General features: G+C 35.2%; 1 protein-coding gene across 1 annotated transcript in view; it reads right to left on the bottom strand.

Annotated features, from left to right (window-relative positions):
* Positions 1–20,347, bottom strand: part of LOC101352813 (early endosome antigen 1) — a 150,187-nt gene that overhangs the window by 7,088 nt on the left and 122,752 nt on the right. Inside the window, exons 19-23 of the mRNA XM_023738584.1 lie at positions 17,908–18,238; positions 16,496–16,597; positions 14,376–14,570; positions 8,721–8,903; positions 3,952–4,170 (exon numbers count right to left, since the gene is read on the bottom strand). Of these exons, the coding sequence (XP_023594352.1) occupies positions 3,952–4,170; positions 8,721–8,903; positions 14,376–14,570; positions 16,496–16,597; positions 17,908–18,238 (1,030 nt within the window). The remainder of the gene's footprint in view (positions 1–3,951; positions 4,171–8,720; positions 8,904–14,375; positions 14,571–16,495; positions 16,598–17,907; positions 18,239–20,347) is intronic.

Below are 20,347 nucleotides of genomic sequence, written 5' to 3' on the forward strand. Positions count from 1 at the left end.
TTTGTTCATTCCTTTGGCAGTCCGTGGTATATTCAAAATTCTCCGCCAACACCATATTTCAAAGGCATGAGTTCTTCTTCGGTCTTCCTTATTCGTTGTCCAGCTTTTGCAAGCATATGAGGCAAATGAAAACATCATGGCTTGGGTCAGGCAAACCTTAGTCTTCAAGGTGACATTTTTGCTTTTTAACACTTTCATGAGGTCTTTTGCAGCAGATTTGCCCAGTGTGATGCACCTTTTGATTTCCTGACTGCTGCTTCCATGGGTGTTGATTGTAGATCCAAGTAAAATGAAATCCTTGACAACTTCAGTCTTTTCTCCATTTACCATGATGTTGCTTATTGCTCCAGTTGTGAGGATTTTTGTTTTCTTTATGTTGAGGTGTAATCCATACTGAAGGCTATGATCTTCGATCTTCATCACTAAGTGCTTCAAGTCCTCTTCACTTTCAGCAAGCAAAGTTGTGTCATCTGCATAACGCAGGTTGTTAATGAGTCTTCCTTCAATCCTGATGCCCTGCTCTTCTTCATACAGTCCAGCTTCTTGCATTATTCGCTCAGCACATAGATTGAATAGGTATGGTGAAAGGATACAACCCTGACGCACACCATTCCTGACTTTAAACCACAAAGTATCCCCTTGTTCTGTTCAAACCACTGCCTGTTGATCTATGTACAGGTTCCTCATGAGCACAATTAAGTGTTCTGGAATTCCTATTCTTCGCAGTGTTATCCATGATTTGTTAAACATCCTTCTAGTATTCTCTGCTTTTGGCCAGGATCCATCTGACATCAGCAATGGCATCCCTCATTCCACGTCCTCTTCTGAATCTGGCTTGAATTTCTGGCAGTTCCCTGTCAAGGTACTGCTGCAGCTGCTTTTGAATGATCTTCAGCAAAATTTTACTTGCATGTGATACTAATGATATCGTTCGATAATCTCCACATTTGGTTGGATCACCTTTCTTTGGAATAGCCATAAATATGGATCTCCTCCAGTCAGTTGGCCAGGTAGCTAGCTGTGTTTCAGATTTCTTGGCATAGACGAGTAAGCACTTCCAGCACTGCATCCGTTTGCTGAAACATCTCGACTGGTATTCCACCAATGCCTTTAGTACAGCTTGGATCTCTTCCTTCAGTATCATTGGTTCTTGATCATATGCTATCCTCTTGACATGGCTGAATGTTGACGAATTCTTTTTGGTATGGTGACTCTGGGTATTCCTTCCACCTGTTTTTGATGCTTCCTGTGTGTTTCATATTTTCCCCACAGAATCCTTCAATACTGCAACTCAAGGCTTGAATTTTTTTCTTCAGTTTTCAGTTTGAGAAATGTCGAATGTGTTTTTTCCTTTTGGTTTTCTAACTCCAGGTCTTTGCATATGTCATTATAATACTTAACGTTGTCTTCTCGAGCCCACCTTTGAAATCTTGTTCAGCCTTTTTACTTCATCACTTCTTTCATTTGCTTTAGCTAGTCGACACTCAACAGCAAGTTTCAGAGTCTCTTCTGACATCCATTTTGGTCTTTTCTTTCTTTCCCGACTTTTTAATGAACTCTTTGTTTTCTTCAAGTATGACGTCCTTGATATCATTCCACAACTCGTCTGGTCTTCGGTCATTAGTGTTCAATGCATCAAATCTATTCTTTAGAAGGTCTCTAAATCCAGGTGGGATATACACAAGGTCATACTTTGGCTCTTGTGGACTTGTTCTAATTTTCTTCAGCTTCATCTTGAACTTGCATATGAGCAACTGATGTTCTGTTCTACAGTCAGCCCCTGGCCTTGTTCTGACCTATGGTATCGAGCTTTTCCATCATCTCTTTCCACAGATGTAGTTGATTTGATTCCTGTGTATTCCATCTGGCGAGGTCCATGTGTATAGTGACCATTTATGAAGTTGAAAAATGGTATTTGCAATGAAGAAGTCATTGGTCTTGCAAAATTCTAACATGTGATCTCTGGCATCATTTCTATCACCAAGGCCATTATTTCCAACTACCGATACTTCTTTGTTTCCAACTTTCACATTCCAATCACCAGCAATTATCAGTACATACTGATTGCATGTTCAATCAATTTCAGACTGCAGAAGTTAGTAAAAATCTTCAATGTTTTCATCTTTGGCCTTAGTAGTTGGTGCATAAATTTGAATAAGAGTCATATTAACTGGCATTCCTTGTACGTGTATGGATATTATCCTATCACTGACAGAGCTGTACTTCAGGACAGATCTTGAAATGTTCTTTTTGACGATGAATGCAACACCATTCCTCTTCAAGTTGTCATTCCCAGCATAGACGACCATATGATTGTCTAATTCAAAATGGCCAGTACTAGTCCATTTCAGCTCACTAATGCCTAGGATATTGATGTCTATGCATTCCATTTCATTTTTGACAAATTCCAATTTTCCCAGATTCATACTTCATACATTCCACATTCCGATAATTAATGAATGTTTGCAGCTGTTTCTTCTCATTTTGAGTCATGCCACATCAGCAAATGAAAGTCCCAAAAGCTTGACTCCATCCATGTCATTAAGGTCGACTCTACTTTGAAGTAGCCCTGGTAGTGTAGTGGTTAAGAGCTTGGCTGCTAACCAAAAGGTTGGCAGTTCAAATCCACCAGCCACTCCTTGGAAACCCTATGGGGCAGTTCTACTCTGTCCTATAGGGTCGCTATGAGTGGGAACTGACTCGATGGCACCTAATAACAACAACTACTTTGAGGAGGCAGCTCTTCCCCAGTCTTTTGAGTGCCTTCCAACCTGAGAGGCGCATCTTCCAGCACTGTATCAGACAATGTTCCACTGCTATTCATAAGGTTTTCACTGGATAATTCTTTTCAAAAGTAGACCACCAGGCCCTTCTTCCTAGCCTGTCTTAGTCTGGAAGCTCAGCCGAAACCTGTCCACCATGGGTGACCCTGCTGGTATTTGAATACCAGTGGCATAGCTTCCAGCATCACAGTAACACACAAGTCCCCACAGTACAACAAACTGACAGATGAGTGCAGGCTATAAATTATAGCTCTGTCAACATTTTCTAAACTTCAGGCATGAATCTTGAATTTCACTCCAGTTTTCACCATCTCTACCTCCACAAAAACATCCCAGATGTTTTCTTAATAACAGAATTTCAGGAACTGCATAATTCAGAATTCACCAAGAACTACAGGAATTGTACACTTGAGAATAATAGGCCTGGTGGCACAGTGGTTAAGAGTATGGCTGCTAACCAAAAGGTCAGCGGTTCAAAGCCACTAGCTGCTCCAAAGGAGAAAGATGTGGCAGTCTGCTTCCATAAAGATTACAGCCTTGGAAACCATATAGGGCAGTTCTACTCTGTCCTACAGGGTTGCTATGAGTCAGAATTGACTCAATGGCACACAACAGAAATATATGATTTCAATGATAAAACCAAAGATAAATTGCTTCCTAAAATCTGAATTTCTCTTTCACATAGAATTTAAGTTTTCTTTTTTAATGTACTCGTCATATAAACCAGTGCTTTCAACTTTATAACTTAGCATCTTTTATATAAGCGTATATTTTTAAACACATCCCTACTCCCCTAAAGAAAAAGCTGGCACCTAATTTTAAGAATTCTTAACAAGTTTAGCAATTATTTCTAGACCTTGTATTATTTTATTCACACATCTAGAGGATGGCATGTTAATTGAGAAATAGCTGAGGGGCTATAATGTCTGTTTTCAAATAACCGAAGGTCTCTGATGGGAAAATACATCTGCTTGTAAAATGAAAAAGGGCAGTAAGGAAAATGGGTAGAAATGACAAAGTGGCTATTAACAAGTACTTCTTAGCATTAAAATTCCAATTATCAAAAGCATTTTATCAGAAACTAGAGGCCATTTGAAACAGCTGTTGAAAATAAAGGTGATATCTGTACTGAGTAAGGGTATGCTGTCTACAACCACTGTACTCTTTAAGATTCTAGACTTAAGTCAGAAAAATAAAATACCTTTTCTTTTTGAATATCTTGTAGTGCTTTACACTGCTCCTTCAATTGTTGTTCCTTCTTAGCTGAATCCTGCTCCAAAGTAGCCTTGGCAGTCTTCAGTTCTTGAATCAATTTTTTTTGGTTTTCAATTTGACTTCTGTTTGAAATCAAGTCCTCCTGTGCTAGAGAAAGCTTCTCTTCTACAGACTTAGAAAAACAAGTTCCCCAAATTATAATATGCTATTTTTCAACAAATTTCAACAGAAACATAATAGTTTTAAGCACTATGGGAAGCACTATAGTATAAAAAGATAGCCCTTCAGAAAGATCAAGTAAAAGAGAAAAAAATTCTAGATTATTAATTCTCTTGCATATGGAAAACATTTATAGTATGAAATTCAAATCTCTAAGACTGAAGCAATTGCAAAACCTTGAGAAATCAATCTAAGTATTTACTAAATGTTTATTATATCTTCAATAATGACTAGGTGATATGAAGGAATATCAAATAAGTTGGGACCATATCAAATACACTCAGAGAACATTAATGATTAGAGAGAAGACAGGGGGAGCAATTAAAGAGAGTCATTTTTTAAAAGTTACATTATGTATACATGCATGTCTTACAGGATCTATGATATCCCTTGGCATGCTAAGAATCTTTAATAAGTAAGATGGGTTTTTTGTCTTGGAAAAAAAATTGTATTTCCTATCTACCAACTTGGGATCACGTAAACTAAAAGAGAAAAGCCAGCTAGACAACTGAGGCTCTAATCCTGAGAAGGGCATCTAATCTTTCCATCTATATGGTTGTCAGAAATGACTGACTGTCAGAGTCCATAGTTACTGACTGTTCTGAGGCCCAAGTATATTGAGAAGCTGAAGTTGGGTAAACGACAAGCTTTCTGACTATCAGGTTTCATTTTTAGGTAGATATGTAACAAGTGGGTACTGGGAATGGCAGGAACCTCGCCACTCTCAGCTGCTACTGCTAAGAATCAGTAGTGAAGGGGAATCAACTCTAAGATGCTCTTCTACCATCTAGAATAAGCTGGTCTTCCTTATTGGAAATACAGGTCTTTTGAAGAAGAGACAGAAGATATAATTCAGGAAGGGAGCCCTGCCAGTTAGGTTTGTACATAGTAAAGTAAGTATTCAATTAAAAAGAATGAAAAACAAAAAACTGAATTAAGACATCATTTAAGGGGCTTCTTAAGATTCCTGAAAAAGTTTATTCCTTCAAATAACCTAATTAAGAAGTCTTTCTGATATAAATTATATTTCAATTCTTATGGCTGCCAGTAGAACACTAAGATACTAAGACTCCTTCCCCCCACCCCCCCTCCCAGGAATCACCTAAAGACATCTACTCCTTTATTAATCAGGGAGCTAACCATTAACTGAGTATATTATGATACAGCAGGAAGATATAAGACAGTCTTTGACTTAAAGGAGCTTACCAGATAGCTTGATGAACAGAACAAGCGTGTCAAATGGAAGATTAACAAGGCAGTAGTGTATATGCTATGTGCCAAATACACAGATAAACAGTGAGTCTGAGAGCTCTCTGTGGAATGTGGCTCACAGAAGACTCTATGGTATACATGGGAATTGACTAGGCTTCACCAAGAGTGAGAGTAATTTCACATAAAAAGACTAAAATTTGACAAAGCCTAGTACATACAATCTATAGCAACCGTAATTAGATAACAGAGGTCTTGATATGATGCTAAAGAATACCAAGGTCTGCTAGAGCCTGGAAAGCAACCCTCACCCCTGACCACAAGAATTCAAAATATCCTTGGTTTAAATAACAGCCTATAAAATTTTAAACTCACAAAACCCAGTGGCTAATTCTTTAAAGTCAAACTCAAAATCCTGACTGCTCTATGAAATCTTTTCTGAAGATGCCAAGACATATATATTGCTCTACCTATCTCTGAATATTTATCTGTGTCACTCAATGGTATACTAACCATGCATTTTAAATGTTCCTTTTATCTTTCTTGTAGCAGACCATGTTATTTTCATCTGCTCAGCATCTCTTCCCTTGGGGAACCCCTCTCCTGTTCTCTGTTTTTTTCTGGGGGGGAGGGGGGAGGTTATCTTTAACCCATCTACTTCAATTGGAATAGACAAGTCCTTGAGAGTGGTTCAGCTACCAACCGTGACTCTGATTATGCCAATCACATTATAGTTCCCCAGCTAAAAAAATCTCTGCAGTGTTCTGTGGTAGCTATTAATTTTTGTCTGACCAGCAAATTTTCCCATTTACTTCCTTCAAAATAAAACCTTGAAATTCTTAGTTACTAATTTTTCTTAATGTCTGATGAAATGACAGAAGGGACAGTGGAAATGGGCAGATGAAATGACAGTACTAGGTTAAGAAGATTCATATTTAATTCCAAACTTATTATCCCAGAATTTTCACTTAACTCAGGGTACAAAATTTATAGTTAAATTGCACTTCTACCTTTTCTTAATAAGTAAGCATAAAAAAAACAAACCAAACCCGTTGCCATAGAGTCAACTCTGACTCAAAGCCAATTTGAAATATCCAGTCAACAAACTTAAGTATTTTACAAATAATCCAGCAGATGGTGCTAAAGGCAAAGATCAGGCCAGACCGTCTTCCATTCTACTGGTGTCCTGGAGTGTATATACAACCCACAGCCTTGATTTAGGTAGGTAGGTGTCATGTTGTTAGGTTCTGAATCTCTCTCCTCCTTTCTTATAAACAACGAGATCATAAAACGTCACTGAAGCAAAAGAAAAATAATGGTTGATAACCATCTCTTATTCTGGTCGATAAATATCATTTGAACTTCCCTAGGAATTTACTTTTTTAAAATTTTAATTAACTTCCTAAGTAGTTCAGGTACTTCTCACTTTGGAACCATTAGTTTAGAATTTATCAATCTTCTACTTTGTTAAAAAAAAAAAAAAAAAATCTGGCAAACTGGTAGCAAAAAGAATAAAGAATAAAGGCCTATGAGTGAGAACAACTGAGATGTAATCATGGTTCTATTACTGTGAAGCACGGGGCCTGTCACAATCAAGCTGAGCCTTGGTCCCCGCATCTGTAACAGGAGAGTTTCGGAACAGAGGCTCTATCCAAGGTCTCTTAACAGTTCTAAAACTTTATAGCAGCCTTGTCCTCCCTTTTTCTTTTTGCCCATATTTATATTTAAATTATTCATTCATGACTAAAATTATTATTATATGAAGTAACTTTCAGACATAATAAAATTTGTTGCTTAATAAAAGAATATTGGTTTAAGAGACATAAATCCTATTATTATGTCATGTTCTTAGGTAAATAATACACCCATATGAAAAAAGAGTGTGTGGCTACAGGACTTTTATAATCAATCATTAAGTTTCATCTCTTCTATCTCCTAAATGTCTTTTAAATTCATCCACTTTTCTCCATCGTTACTGTTGTTACCAGTGCAAATCTCATTCTGTCTCACTACATTCAGCCGTTCCTCCATAATCCACTCCTCATCCTGTGGCCAGTCATTTGCCTAAAATACAAATCTGAAAACATTCCCTTCAGGGGTTCACCACAGCCTTTAGGATAGAATCCAAACTACTCCCACAACTCTTCCCCCTTTTCAATAGTGTTATAAAATAATAATAATATAATAAAGCTACTTACAGAGAAGAGAAAATAAGACATCACCTAAATGTCAGGTGATATTTTTTTGTTATAACAACTCTTGCTAATTTTGAATTTACTGTCTCCTGGCTTTGCTCATTGCCATCACAGCATCTTTTCTTAAATGTGCCCTGATCTGAAGAGATCTTTCTCAGAACTCTCTGCATATTCAGATTCTACACATCCTGCAGGACCTAGTTAAGTCCTATCTCCTTCATAAAACCTTATCGATAACAGCTTATAAACAACATACACATATTTTTAATATTATGTATAATATATATTTTTAAATATTCTGTGGTTTTCAGCACTTTTGCAATAATACACTTTAAAGAAAACAACAAACATAAGAAAGAAACAGGAAACATACTTCACCTTGACACACACCAAAAAAAAAAGAACTGGCTAAATCTTCTCTAAGAGAATACAAATATTCCACTTCCCTTAGAGAACTGATATCTCATGCTATATAAAAAATGCTTACCATTTTTTATGTCCTTTACTTTAATAAATGTGATACCTTATCTAATCAAATAGTATTGTCAAGGACAAAGTTTCCATACATGGTTGGATGTTTAAGGTGAAGTTTATTTTGAACTATAATCTCCTAATTTTAATCATTAGGCATTTTGGTAATCTTGGAAAGGACAGAAGTATATAAAACTAAAGTCAGTACTGCCTGACAAGCAATAGTAAAATCACTTGCATTTTCACAAGTAGTTTACATTTAAAAATCCTTAGATACGCTAACAGCAGCCCATTTTTTTGTTATTTTCAAATAAAGACAGTAAAGTCCTTAGATAAACTAGTATATACCAACCCTTTACAATATAATTAGTAATTAATGTATTTCCAAATTATTTTTCTATTACAGATTCGTTATTTTAAATATCGACATTTACATATATATTTTGTTACAAGATAAAACAATTTAATAAAGAAAGCCTGATACCCCAAAATGCTAATTTAATAGAAAACAACCATAGTATTTCACAAATACTAACGTTCTCTTGCTCCTTTGGGTTCAAATCAATCATTTAATGAATGTTAAAAACAACTTACTCAGTTTTTTATGATATAATATGGTTTGCTATACCTTAAGATCTTGCCTTGTGGCTAGAAGCTCAGATTCCTTCCCATAGAAATCAGACTGAAGCTGTTTCAGAGTTTCCTGACTTTTTCCATAGGTGTTTTGTAATACTGACATTTTTTCTTTCTCTGCTGTGAGCTCCTGTGCTGCCTGTGTTAACTGTTGTTGAAGTTTATTCTCAAGCTCTGTCTGAAACATACAAGTTATTTAAAACATTACGCACATCGAAAACCAATTATAAATATAAAAAGAAATCCACACAACTAAGATTGCTGCCAACAAAATGAACTGCATTTAAACCCTAAAATTATTTTACTTCAGTAAAGAGTAACTTACTTACCATATAGTTATAAAATCGAAGTTACAAAGTCAAATAAACCCCAATTTAAAAAACCAAGAACGCCAAAGCGATTAAAGAAAGAAACAAAAGCAATTCCCTGGGGAAATCCTAAGTACCAAGGTCTCAGGAGACTGAAAGTAACAATTATGTTCTAATGGAGTACGCAGTGCTAGATGGCTCAGAAGATACATAATTTAAGGTTGAACTAAGGGGAACTTCTACATGAAGGATATTTTAAAAAGCCACTACCGTGTTGAAGCATATAATCTCTACTCTTTGAAATTTAAGAACAAGTTAGGAAATCTACAAATCACCTTTATTAATATCAAAACAGAAAAAAATAGGTCCAATTATTCTAAACTCTAGATTTGCTTTAAGTCTTTAAGAACAATCAGGAGATATGTAAAAACTATGACATAACTAAAATATGGGTACCCATACTATAGAAATAAGCTGCTGGCTTTTAAAATAAATATACTATTTCAATGACACTGCTGTTGAGGCCACCAGTGACCACCATGTTCCAAAATCCAACGTTCTTGTCCATGGTCACATCTTACTTGACCTCTTAGCAGTACTTGACATAGTTGATTATGTCCCCTCAAAACATTTCCTCCAACCTGGTTTTGGGGTACTTTGTGTTTTAGGTTCTTCTCCTACCGTACTGGCCATTCCTTCTCAAAATCTTTTACTGGCTCATTTTCTTCTGCTTGATCTCTATATATCACAGGACCCTAGGGTTCCAATCCAGGCCCTCTTTTACTCTATATATACTCTCTCCGTGTAAGATCTCATCTAGACCCATGGCTTTATATATCTTCTATTTACAACTGACTCCTGAACCTATGTCTCTAGCTCCCACCTCTCTGCCTGAATTCTGGGCTCATTATATCCTAGTACTTTCCTGATAGTTCCACTTGGATGACTGACAGACTGCTACCTCAAGCAGAATGCTTGATTCCTGACAATACCCTTTCACATACAAAACAAACAAAAAACTGTTCCTTCCCCAACATGTGGCATTACCATCCCACTTACACAAGCCGCAAACTTAGAGTTATTCTTGATTCCTCTTTCTATTATCTCTTACCATCTAATCTACCAAATCCTGATGACTAACTCCTAAAATTTATCACTAAATCATTCGCTACTAACACTTTAAATCATGCCATCATCATGTGCTGTCTGGATTACTGCAATAGTTTTTCAATGCCTTCCCTGCTTCCCCCTTTATCTTTTAGATTTCATCATTTTCAGCTCAAAATTCTCTACTGATTCTAATTGACTGTAGAACAAAATGTATCATTTTGTGTTATAATCTACAAGGTTTAATGTGTATAATCTGGCTCATCTACTTCTGAGTTAATCTCATATTACTCTTCCCCTCTCCCCCTACACTCAACCCATACTAGTCTCTTTTTAGAAAATACCAAGCTTGTTCTATCCTCAAGGCCTCTGGACTAATTGTTCCCCTGATCTTTTTATGGCTAACCCTTGTAATTTATGTCTCAGCTCAAATCTCTTCAGACAGGCTTCTTTGGTAGCACAACTTTTAGTAGGACTCTCTCTGATAACTACCTTTCATATCATCCTGTTTAGTTTCTTTCCCTAGTTAAGTGTAAGCTCCATTAGAAGAAGTTCTTTTCTGTTTTGTTCACTGCTATATCATCAGCATCTAGAATCATGCCACAGCACAAAATAGGTGGCTGGTAATGTTTCTTGAATTAATGGGTGAATGGCAAACAGATTGGAAGTGGAAAAGGCAAGGGTCTGGGACACCTATTAAGAGGCTATTGCAATGACCCAGAAAAAAAAAAAAAAGAAAATAATATCCTGAACTAAGGCTGTGGCGGAGCCATGGTGGTCCAGTGGTTAAGAGCTCAGCTGCTAACCAAAACGTTGGCAGTTCAAATCCACTAGTGGCTCCTTGGAAACCCTATGGGGCAGTTCTACTCTGTCCTATAGGGTTGATATGAGTCAGAATTGACTCAATGGCAATGGCAACAGGTAAGGCTGTGGCATGGGTAAATGAGAAGACAAGATGGATTCAACAGAGCTAGGAGGAGGATTGACAGAAATTGATGCTCACTGCTTATCACCATACTTATTCAATCTGTATGCTGAGCAAATAATCTGAGAAGCTGGACTATGTGAAGAAGAACGTGGCAGCAGGATTGCAGGAAGACTCACTAATAACCTGCAATATGCAGATGACACAACCTTGCTTGCTGAAAGTGAAGAGGACTTATGGCATTTACTGATGAAGATCAAAGACTACATCCTTCAGTATGGATTAGACCTCAACATAAAGAAAACGAATCCTCACAACTAGACCAATAAGAAACGTCATGATAAACGGAGAAGATAATGAGATTGTAAGGATTTCTTTTTACTTGGATACACAATCAATGTCCATGGAAGCAGCAGACAAGAAATCAAATGACTCACTGCATTAGGCATATCTGATGCAAAAGACCTCTTTAAAGTGTTAAAAAGCAAAGATGTCACTTTAAGGACTAAGCTGCGACTGACCCAATCCATGGTATTTTCAATCTCTTCATATGCATGCAAAAGCTGGACAATGAATAAGGAAGACTGCAGAAGAACTGATGCCTTTGAATTATGGTGTTGGCGAAGAACACTAAATATATCATGGGCTGCCAGAAGAACGAACAAGTCTGTCTTGGAATAAATATAGCCAGAGTGCTCCTTGGAAGTGAGGATGGCGAGACTTCATCTCAAGCACTTTGGACATGTTATTTTTATGAGGTGGGATCAGTCCCTGGAGAAGGACATCATGCTTGGTAAAGTAGAGTGTCAGCGAAAAAGAGGAAGACCCTCAACGCGATGGAATGACACAGTGGCTGCAACAACGGGCTCCAGCATAACAACGATCATGAGGATGGCGCTGGATCGGGCAGTGTTTCGTTCTGTTGTACATAAGGTCACTATGAATCAGAACCAACTCAACAGCACCTAACAACAACCAGCCTATGGCAGGGATGGGGTTGATCTCCCTACACATTATTTGATGACATCCCATGTTATCTCCCTTTTGTAGAGTTCTGTTCCTAATTTTGATTCTTCATACTGAAGAACTCCTAGACAACTTTTTCATGTTGAACACTATAGTTATACTGTCCTTAAACATTTTATTTTCTAGAATATGCTTTAACATTTTTCACAAAACTCATTTTCTTTCCCTTTAATCACCATTATTGCTCTCACCTGGGCCCTTCATAAGGTCTCAGTGATGAGCATAACTGTCCCCTTTGGCTCATGTTTGGGACTTAACATCTTCCCTCTGATTGACAAACTGATTTATTCATTCATTCAAAAACAAAAAGAGAGAGATAGAACTTACTTTCTAGAAAAGACAGTTCCCTGACTTCAAAGAACTCAAATCTATCAGCAACCCTACAGGACAGAGTAGACTGCCCAATAAGGTTACCAAGGCTGTAATCTTTAGATAAGCAGACTGCCGCGTCTTTCTCCTGTGAAGTGGCTGATGGGTTCGAACCACTGACCTTTTGGTTGGCAGCCGAGCGCTTAACCACCACGCCACCAGGGCTCCTTAAATCTACTAGTAGGGAAGTTAAATAAGGAAACAGACAAATATAATCGTTTGATAACTGCTTTAACAGAAGTCAATCTAAAGCTTCAAAGGAGAATACAGGCGGGTCAGTCACCTATAATTTATCCTTCACAAACTGATTGGTATTTGCTCTAAAACACGTATAATCACATTACTCCCTTCCTAAAAAAACTTTAGTTTTCTAATACTTAAAAATTTTAAGTAGAAATAACTACACAACATTCATGGTGATCTGGCTTCATCCCATCCTTTAACCTTCTCTCCCCATACTTCTCCACTTACTGCACTCCAATAGCTAATGGTCTATAATGATATTTTTCAAGTCTTGCAAACTTTGCTAACATTGTTTCCTTCCTTTGAAATGTCTAATTTTCCCCTTTCATTAACTTTTAAAAATTATAATCATTTTCAAAGGACCAATTAACACACTACCTCCTCCAGAAAGTCACTTCTGATCACTCCAGTCAAAATTTCCACCAAGTTCCCATTTTTCTTATATTTCTATTTAAGTTCTTGTTTCATTTTCCCTTCTATTACAGTTTCCTTTTTCTTTACATACCTGCTTCCTTATTAAATTATAAGCAACTTGAGAGTAGAAGGTCATATTTTATTCGTTCTGTATTCCCACATTATGTTTTGAATAAAGTTGGTGCAGGGACTGTTGGCTTATAGCCTGCTTGCTAGATCTTTGATCAGTGGTTCCCAAACAATCTTATGCAAACCCTTTTTAGATAAGCGTATGTACATATACATGTACACCTGTGTGCTTTACGTGTGTGTGAAGATACACATCTATACCCATTTAAACATTATCCTTATTTTTCCTATTTCACTTTGTCATGGACCACCACTGCATGATCCACTACACTGACACTTCCTAACTAAATCATTCTTTCCTATTATACTTCCATATAATATCCAACAACTTGTTTTATTTGCACATTGCAGTGGGCACAGTACTAAGTACCTTAAATACATTATCTCAATCCTCACAACAACTCTATGACTGCATTTTATTAAACTCAAAAAAAATGAATTACTTCTCTATGGCCAGAAAGCTAATGTGTGTCACAAATTAATTTATATGCACATAGCAACAGCAGGGAAAAATTCAGTTTGTTCAAATATTTTATACTAAGTACAATCTATTTTTATCAACTCCTGGTCTGGACAAGTATTAAAATCTTTTTAAGAATGAAAAATGGATCCTTAATAATAAATTAGAATAGGTTTGGAAATGGAAACCATTATGATGTAACTTAAAATATCAAACAATTTTAACCATATGACTCTAGTAGTACTGATTTTTTTTTAATATTTACCACTTTGTGGCTTTTGTTCTTAATCGATCATCTTCCCTTAACAAAGATGATCTATAGGCAAAATATCTTCAAAATTTCCTAATACACTAGAAATGTTACATATATTATTCTCTAACTTTATGTGTTAGTTATACATTATTTTACAAAAAGGCAGTTTCACGTCAATCTAAAAAGACAAATGATTAGTGCTAGAAGTTTAAATAATAATCTGACAATATGATTATACTGAATGGAAATCCAGACTTAAATATGTAATTATATAATCAAGTGCTTTTATACATTTTAACTTAGAAATATTTTGAACATATCTTAACCTTTGTATGTTGCAACTCATCTGTGTTAATCATCCTATTATCTTAATTGCAAAGTTTTTCTTCTCATAAAAAGTAAATAAATATCACTACCTTCTGTGAAACAGCAATTTTAATCTCTCCTTGGAGTGCTTCAATTTGCTTCTTCTTCTGTTCAGTCAATTGCTTGAGCTCATTTATGTTTCCCTGAAGTTGTTGCTCTTCTTTTTCCTTTTGTTTTAAAGTATTCTGGGCCTGTGCAACTTGTCCTTGCATTGAATTAATCTCCAACTTCAACTGATGACATGTCTAAAAGAAAATAAAAGCTGTTTGGAATTCATTTATTCATTCAACAAATATTTATTGACAACCTGCTATGTGCCAGGCATGTTGAAACTACTGAGCCTGTTGGTCACAGGTAATCAGTAGAAAACAGAAGAAAAAGCTCCCTCACAGAGCTTTCATAACTGACATTATTTGCTATTAGAAAACACGATGAATTCATCTTCAATATTTGCTTAATCCTACCTTCCTTTTTTTTTTGAACTTATGAATGTATATTTGAATACAGGTTGTAAATGTACTAGACTAGTATACCTTTGTATCACAGGAAATAGAAATGTAAGCATCAATTTAAAGTGTTGGATAATGTCTATTGTTTTACAAGGATATTCTCAAGAAGCTACTGAGCCTATGGGCCACAGGTAATCAGAAAGAATAGCTCCATATTAACTATGATAAAACAAAAATCATTTTGGCAAACATATTTAGCATCTGTCAACACTAAACTATATTGCACAATAGTTAAGTCATTTGGAAATCTGGGGCATATTTTGCTACGACTTTGTTTTTGCAATCCACTAGAATATATTTCTGTTCAAAATTAGACATCATAAAGAAGTCACACTGAGGATCCTCAGTGGCCAAGATGGTCTACTACTCTCTCCTGCCCTTCCAGCCAAAGTCATATTTTCATGCTTTATGCATATTTCATTAAAAATCTAGTTTGAGCATTTGATCATATTCAGTTACTTTCAAAAAAGTTTTGAACTATATACAGATGCCTCAGCTTATTCCCAACACCAAGGAGATATTTTTGTGAAATGCAAGAGTAAGGTAATATAACAAGAATGATGATGATTTAAAAAAAAAAAAATAGCATTTAACATTTGAGCATTTACTTCGTTACAGTTAGTGTTCTAAATCATTTAAACATATTAACCCATTTATTTCTCAAAATAACTCTGTAAGCAGATTCTATTATTAGCCCCATTTTACTGCTGAAGAAACTGAAGCACAGAGAGATTAAGTAATCTGCCCAAGGCAAGGCAAAACAGACTAGGTAATAAATGGCATAGCCAGGATATAAGCTGATTGGTGCCTGGGCACTGAATAATTTCTCCACTTACATGGGTGGCATCTACAGCACAGGTGACTTTCAGTCAACAACCAAAATACAATCCTATCAAACACTTGCCAGGCCTAGGTTTTGTTGGTTTATCAAATCAGATTTCTAGAAAGCTACATACCTAGACTTAGCTTCCAAACAATATAACACACAGAGAATAACAACCATATACTACATCCATTTATTTACTTGTTTCCTTGTTTGTTTTTGCTGGAGATCAATAAAAGCATTAACCATAGAAATGTCTGTTGGCTGTTATACAACCATTATTAAATATACTATTAATATAACTGTCCATGAGATAAAGAGTCCTGGAAAGGTAATTTCAATGGAAAGTCTATAAAGATTTTTTTTTCAACCACATAATGTTGTGAGATAGATTACTAATTATAACTCTATAGTTAGTTGACTCAATTTTCTACCCTTATGAATTGTATTCCATTATTTGAGTCTTTTATTATAAACTAGCTCAAATCTTTTTAATAGTAGGTAGAACACAAAAAATAATTTTAAACTATGTATATGTGATCTATTACATTTCAGAGAAATAAACTTTTCTTTCATCTAAGTACAATATGAAAATAACGAAAAAAAAAAAAACACCAAACCCATTGCCGTGGAGTTGATTCTGACTCACAGCGACACTATGGGACAGAACAGAACTGCCCCATAGAGTTTCCAAGGAGCAGCTGGTGGATTCAAACTGCCAACCTTTTGGTTAGCAGCCTGAGCTCTTAACCACAGCGTTACCAGGGCTCCAATTTGAAAACATAAAAATCTTATTATGCTTTACATATTTTATACTACAGAAAAAAGAAAATCACACCTCCTTCTCTTGTTCCAGTGACTTTTTCAGTTCATTCTGTTCTTGAAGTGTGCTTTCCGTCTGTACTTGAAGTTGATGCTTCAATTCTTTGCAAGTTTTTTCCTTAAAAAAAATGGAAACTATATTACACAGAAAATATTTATGGTAAGTTTAAGAAGTTTATTATTTATGTTTAGTAGTATCCATGCAAGGAAATAAACTAAAATCATTTATGGGCTAAGATAGGATAGGATCATCCATTTCAATAATAGAAAAAATTATAAAATATATTATTATAGCAAAAGGCTAAGGGTTTCCATCATCAACCAAGTTCTCGACATATAAAGAAAAGAGCAATGACTCCATTCTATTCTCTCAGGTGTTTATACTCACTCTCAGAGACTAGAACATAAAGTTAATGGTTGTAGAGTGTACATAAGCAATGCATACTCATAGACAAATCACCATAAAATATTTTAGGCATCTAAAAACGTGGTTTTCAAAGTGTTCTAATTAAACTATTTTAGAATACTTTGGAAACCACTTTTTTATGTTACAGAATTGATTATAATTAATTAAATTGTCATCCTATTTTAAAAGCAGAACAATGGGCTTCAAGAAAATGGAAGCAAAATTATAGAAAGAAAAAAGCAGTAAAACAATGAATTTTTTAAAATCACATATAACTAAAGAGGGAAGACGTACAGACAGAAGATGCTTTCTCCAAATAGAAAGGTGCACAAAGGCAACATGCTATACGATGTATTTATTTTAAACTACTGAACAGTATACTCTCACTGACCTTTATACTGAGACCAGAAGAGCCTAACTTTTGTTGTCACTCTATGCTATTCCAGGTTAAAATATTTCTGAGAATACATTCCCATTTAATTTCCTGAGATTGCAATTTTTCTTTAGAGTTTAAATATGTTTTATGGTATCTCTAACAAATATAGAAGGCATGCATTATTTGCATAAAAACATGGTATCTGGAATTTTAGAATATTCAAAAGAATTAGAAAGTTTTTAATAACAGAGTTAAAAGAGTTATCCAGACCTTTCTGGTCTTTCTGCCCATCCCTCGAGACAAGTGAATCTTTCAACTAGTAGTTGTATTCTCTGTGGACAAACATACTGAAGTCTCTCCCAAATCTAACATCATACCAGCAATAGAGGAAGACTATTATATTCAAGTGAAAATGTCCTTGGCCTTTAAAAAGTTATATATACGTGTGTGTGTGTGTGTGTGTGTGTGTGTGTGTGTGTGTCATTATCTTGGGCTGTCTTTCTCAAGTTAAGCAATTCTAATTATTTATAAAAATTATTTTATATCATCTAAATGCTGGATTAAAAGTCAGCAGTAAATTAGGCAGAAAAACCAGTGAATTTTAAATAATCACTTCTTCCTGAGAATAAAAATGTAAACAACTAACCAATTCTAATATAGCAGCTTTTCCTTTTTGATTTTCCTTTTCAAGTTCACTTCTGGAGTTTTTCAAAGAATCAGAAACTTTTGATAATTTCTCTTTTGTTGCAGAAAGTTCTGTTATTAGAGTTTCTTTCTCCATCTTTACTTTTTGTAGTTCTGTTGCTGCTGCTTGAATTCTGTTATTCAATTCCTGGTGCTGCATCTTTGATTCTTGATTTAAATTTTCAATTTTTTGTTTAAGAATTACTTTTTCTTTCTCTTGCTTGGTAAGCGTTTGCTTAATATTTTCAAGGGCTTCAGATTTTTTCTGTAGATCCAATTTTGTACTGGATACTCTAAATATGAAAGAAATAATTTTATAAAAAAACTGCATAATTTATCATCTCTAATCTTCCATTAAAATTAATAAATCATTGATTTTTTAAACATCCTTACATAATTTAGACGTAAAAATAATAATGCAGTTTCATAAAACTGAAAAATGCCTCAGATCATCTGACTTAACAATTTAACAGACGAAGATGATTTTCCTCAAATTATACAAGTTAGTGGCAAAGCCAAGACCACCTAAGCCTTCTGACTTAATCTGTTCTAATCCACTACAACAGATTCCGAAAGGAAACTATGTATATAGCAGACCCCCTTTTCTACAATAGCCAGAAAAGATCTTTCCACGTACCCTAAAGAACCTCTTCTTTGTGCTAGCCGTGAGTACATAAAGGACTTTGCCTCTTTCCTTGCAAAGATAAAATCTGTTTGACAAGTCTTAAACTTCAAAGCACTTAAAGAAAAAATAAAGTAAAAAAATGAAGACATTTTATTTCTAAAATAGAGGAAAGGAAAAAGATTTACTTTAATCATTGAAACTACAAGGGATTTGCTATCATTTGTCCTTTAACATTTATTATACCTGAATAAATAAGTGATAAGAACTAGGAAATGAAGACTGAGCTTCAGGAATGTTGACCTATAAACTTTTACTTTTATAAAAGGAATTAAATTATGCATATTATGCAGGGAAAAAAAAACAAACATTAAAGATCAACCATTCTCTAAAGTCAAAATAAAACCCTATGCAAAGTAACAATATTTATAGAATGCATGCTATTTCCAATATACTTTATAATCATTATAAAGGGAGGTTGTTAAAAGATGTATTAGCCACATATTTGAAATTGGATATTAATGTAATACTAGAACTATTTATACCTGAAATTTTCTAACTTTTAGTCCCAGAAACTTGCTTTCACCTTCTAAAACATAGTTAGAAAAGATGCTAAAGTACATTCATAAGGATATTTTGTACTTCACTGATTTTTAAAGGTCTAAATAGAAAAGTCATCTCACTAACATTATTTTACCATTTTAATATAATTAAAATCCCTGTCAAGTAACCCTAAAATTAGACTTCATATATTTACTATTCTAACTTTTCTATGTTATTGTTATAAAATCATAAGATTATGTGAATCATAGAAGGCAAAATAGAAATAAAGGCATAAATAGTTGCTGTAAAACTTTGTTCTTTTTAAAAAAAGAACTAAAGGGAGAAATGAACAAATCCACAATCATAGTTGAAAGTGTTAACACTTCTTTCTCAGAAATTGACAGAACCACCAGAGAAAAAATTAGTAAGGCTATAGAAGATTAGGACATTATCAATCACCATGATCTAACTGGTATTTATTTATACAACACTCTACCTACAACACAGAGTACATCTGGAAAGTAAATAACACACTTCCAAATAATCTATGCATCAAAGGATAAATGTTTGCATGAAGTATACAGGCAGAAAAGATCTTAGTCTTGAAAGTTTTTCTATCCCAATACGAAGTGGGAGTGATTTCTGAACCAATAAGTGGAAAGAACCATTGAGCCTACAGGGACCTTGGAGAAGAGAACAAGAACTAACTCAGAGGGGATCTATATGGATTGATTACTGGGATCCAGAGATAACAACAGACCATAAGTAGATGATATTAAGGATCAGATGTGCTCCCTCAATACCAAGGCACTAGAAACGATGATGTTAACAGTGAGAAGGAATGCCACTTTAGGCAAAGAATGCACCTCTATATCCTCCAATTCAAAGTGCCAGAACCCAATTTACTGTATTTGAGAAAAAGAAAATTTACATCATCACATCCCAAAACAGGGATGAAACCAAGAAAGTATAAAACAACTCAATTATCACCAACTACGATGAGTTTTAGTTCAACTCCCTGAAGAGTACTTTTCCCAGGCTTTCAGCCTCTGCCTTTACTACTGGGGCAAGGGCCCTCATCTCCCTGACCCAGGCCAAGTCTTTCGACTCACTCAGAGTGACCTACCTGGCATTTAAAGACAATGGATAAAGAAGACCGAAGAAGAACTGATGCCTTTGAATTATAGTGTTGGAGAAGAATACTGAATATACCATGGACTGCCAGAAGAATGAACAA

Source organism: Trichechus manatus, unplaced genomic scaffold, assembly GCF_000243295.1.
Source record: "Trichechus manatus latirostris isolate Lorelei unplaced genomic scaffold, TriManLat1.0 scaffold00119, whole genome shotgun sequence".
NCBI lineage: Eukaryota > Metazoa > Chordata > Mammalia > Sirenia > Trichechidae > Trichechus > Trichechus manatus.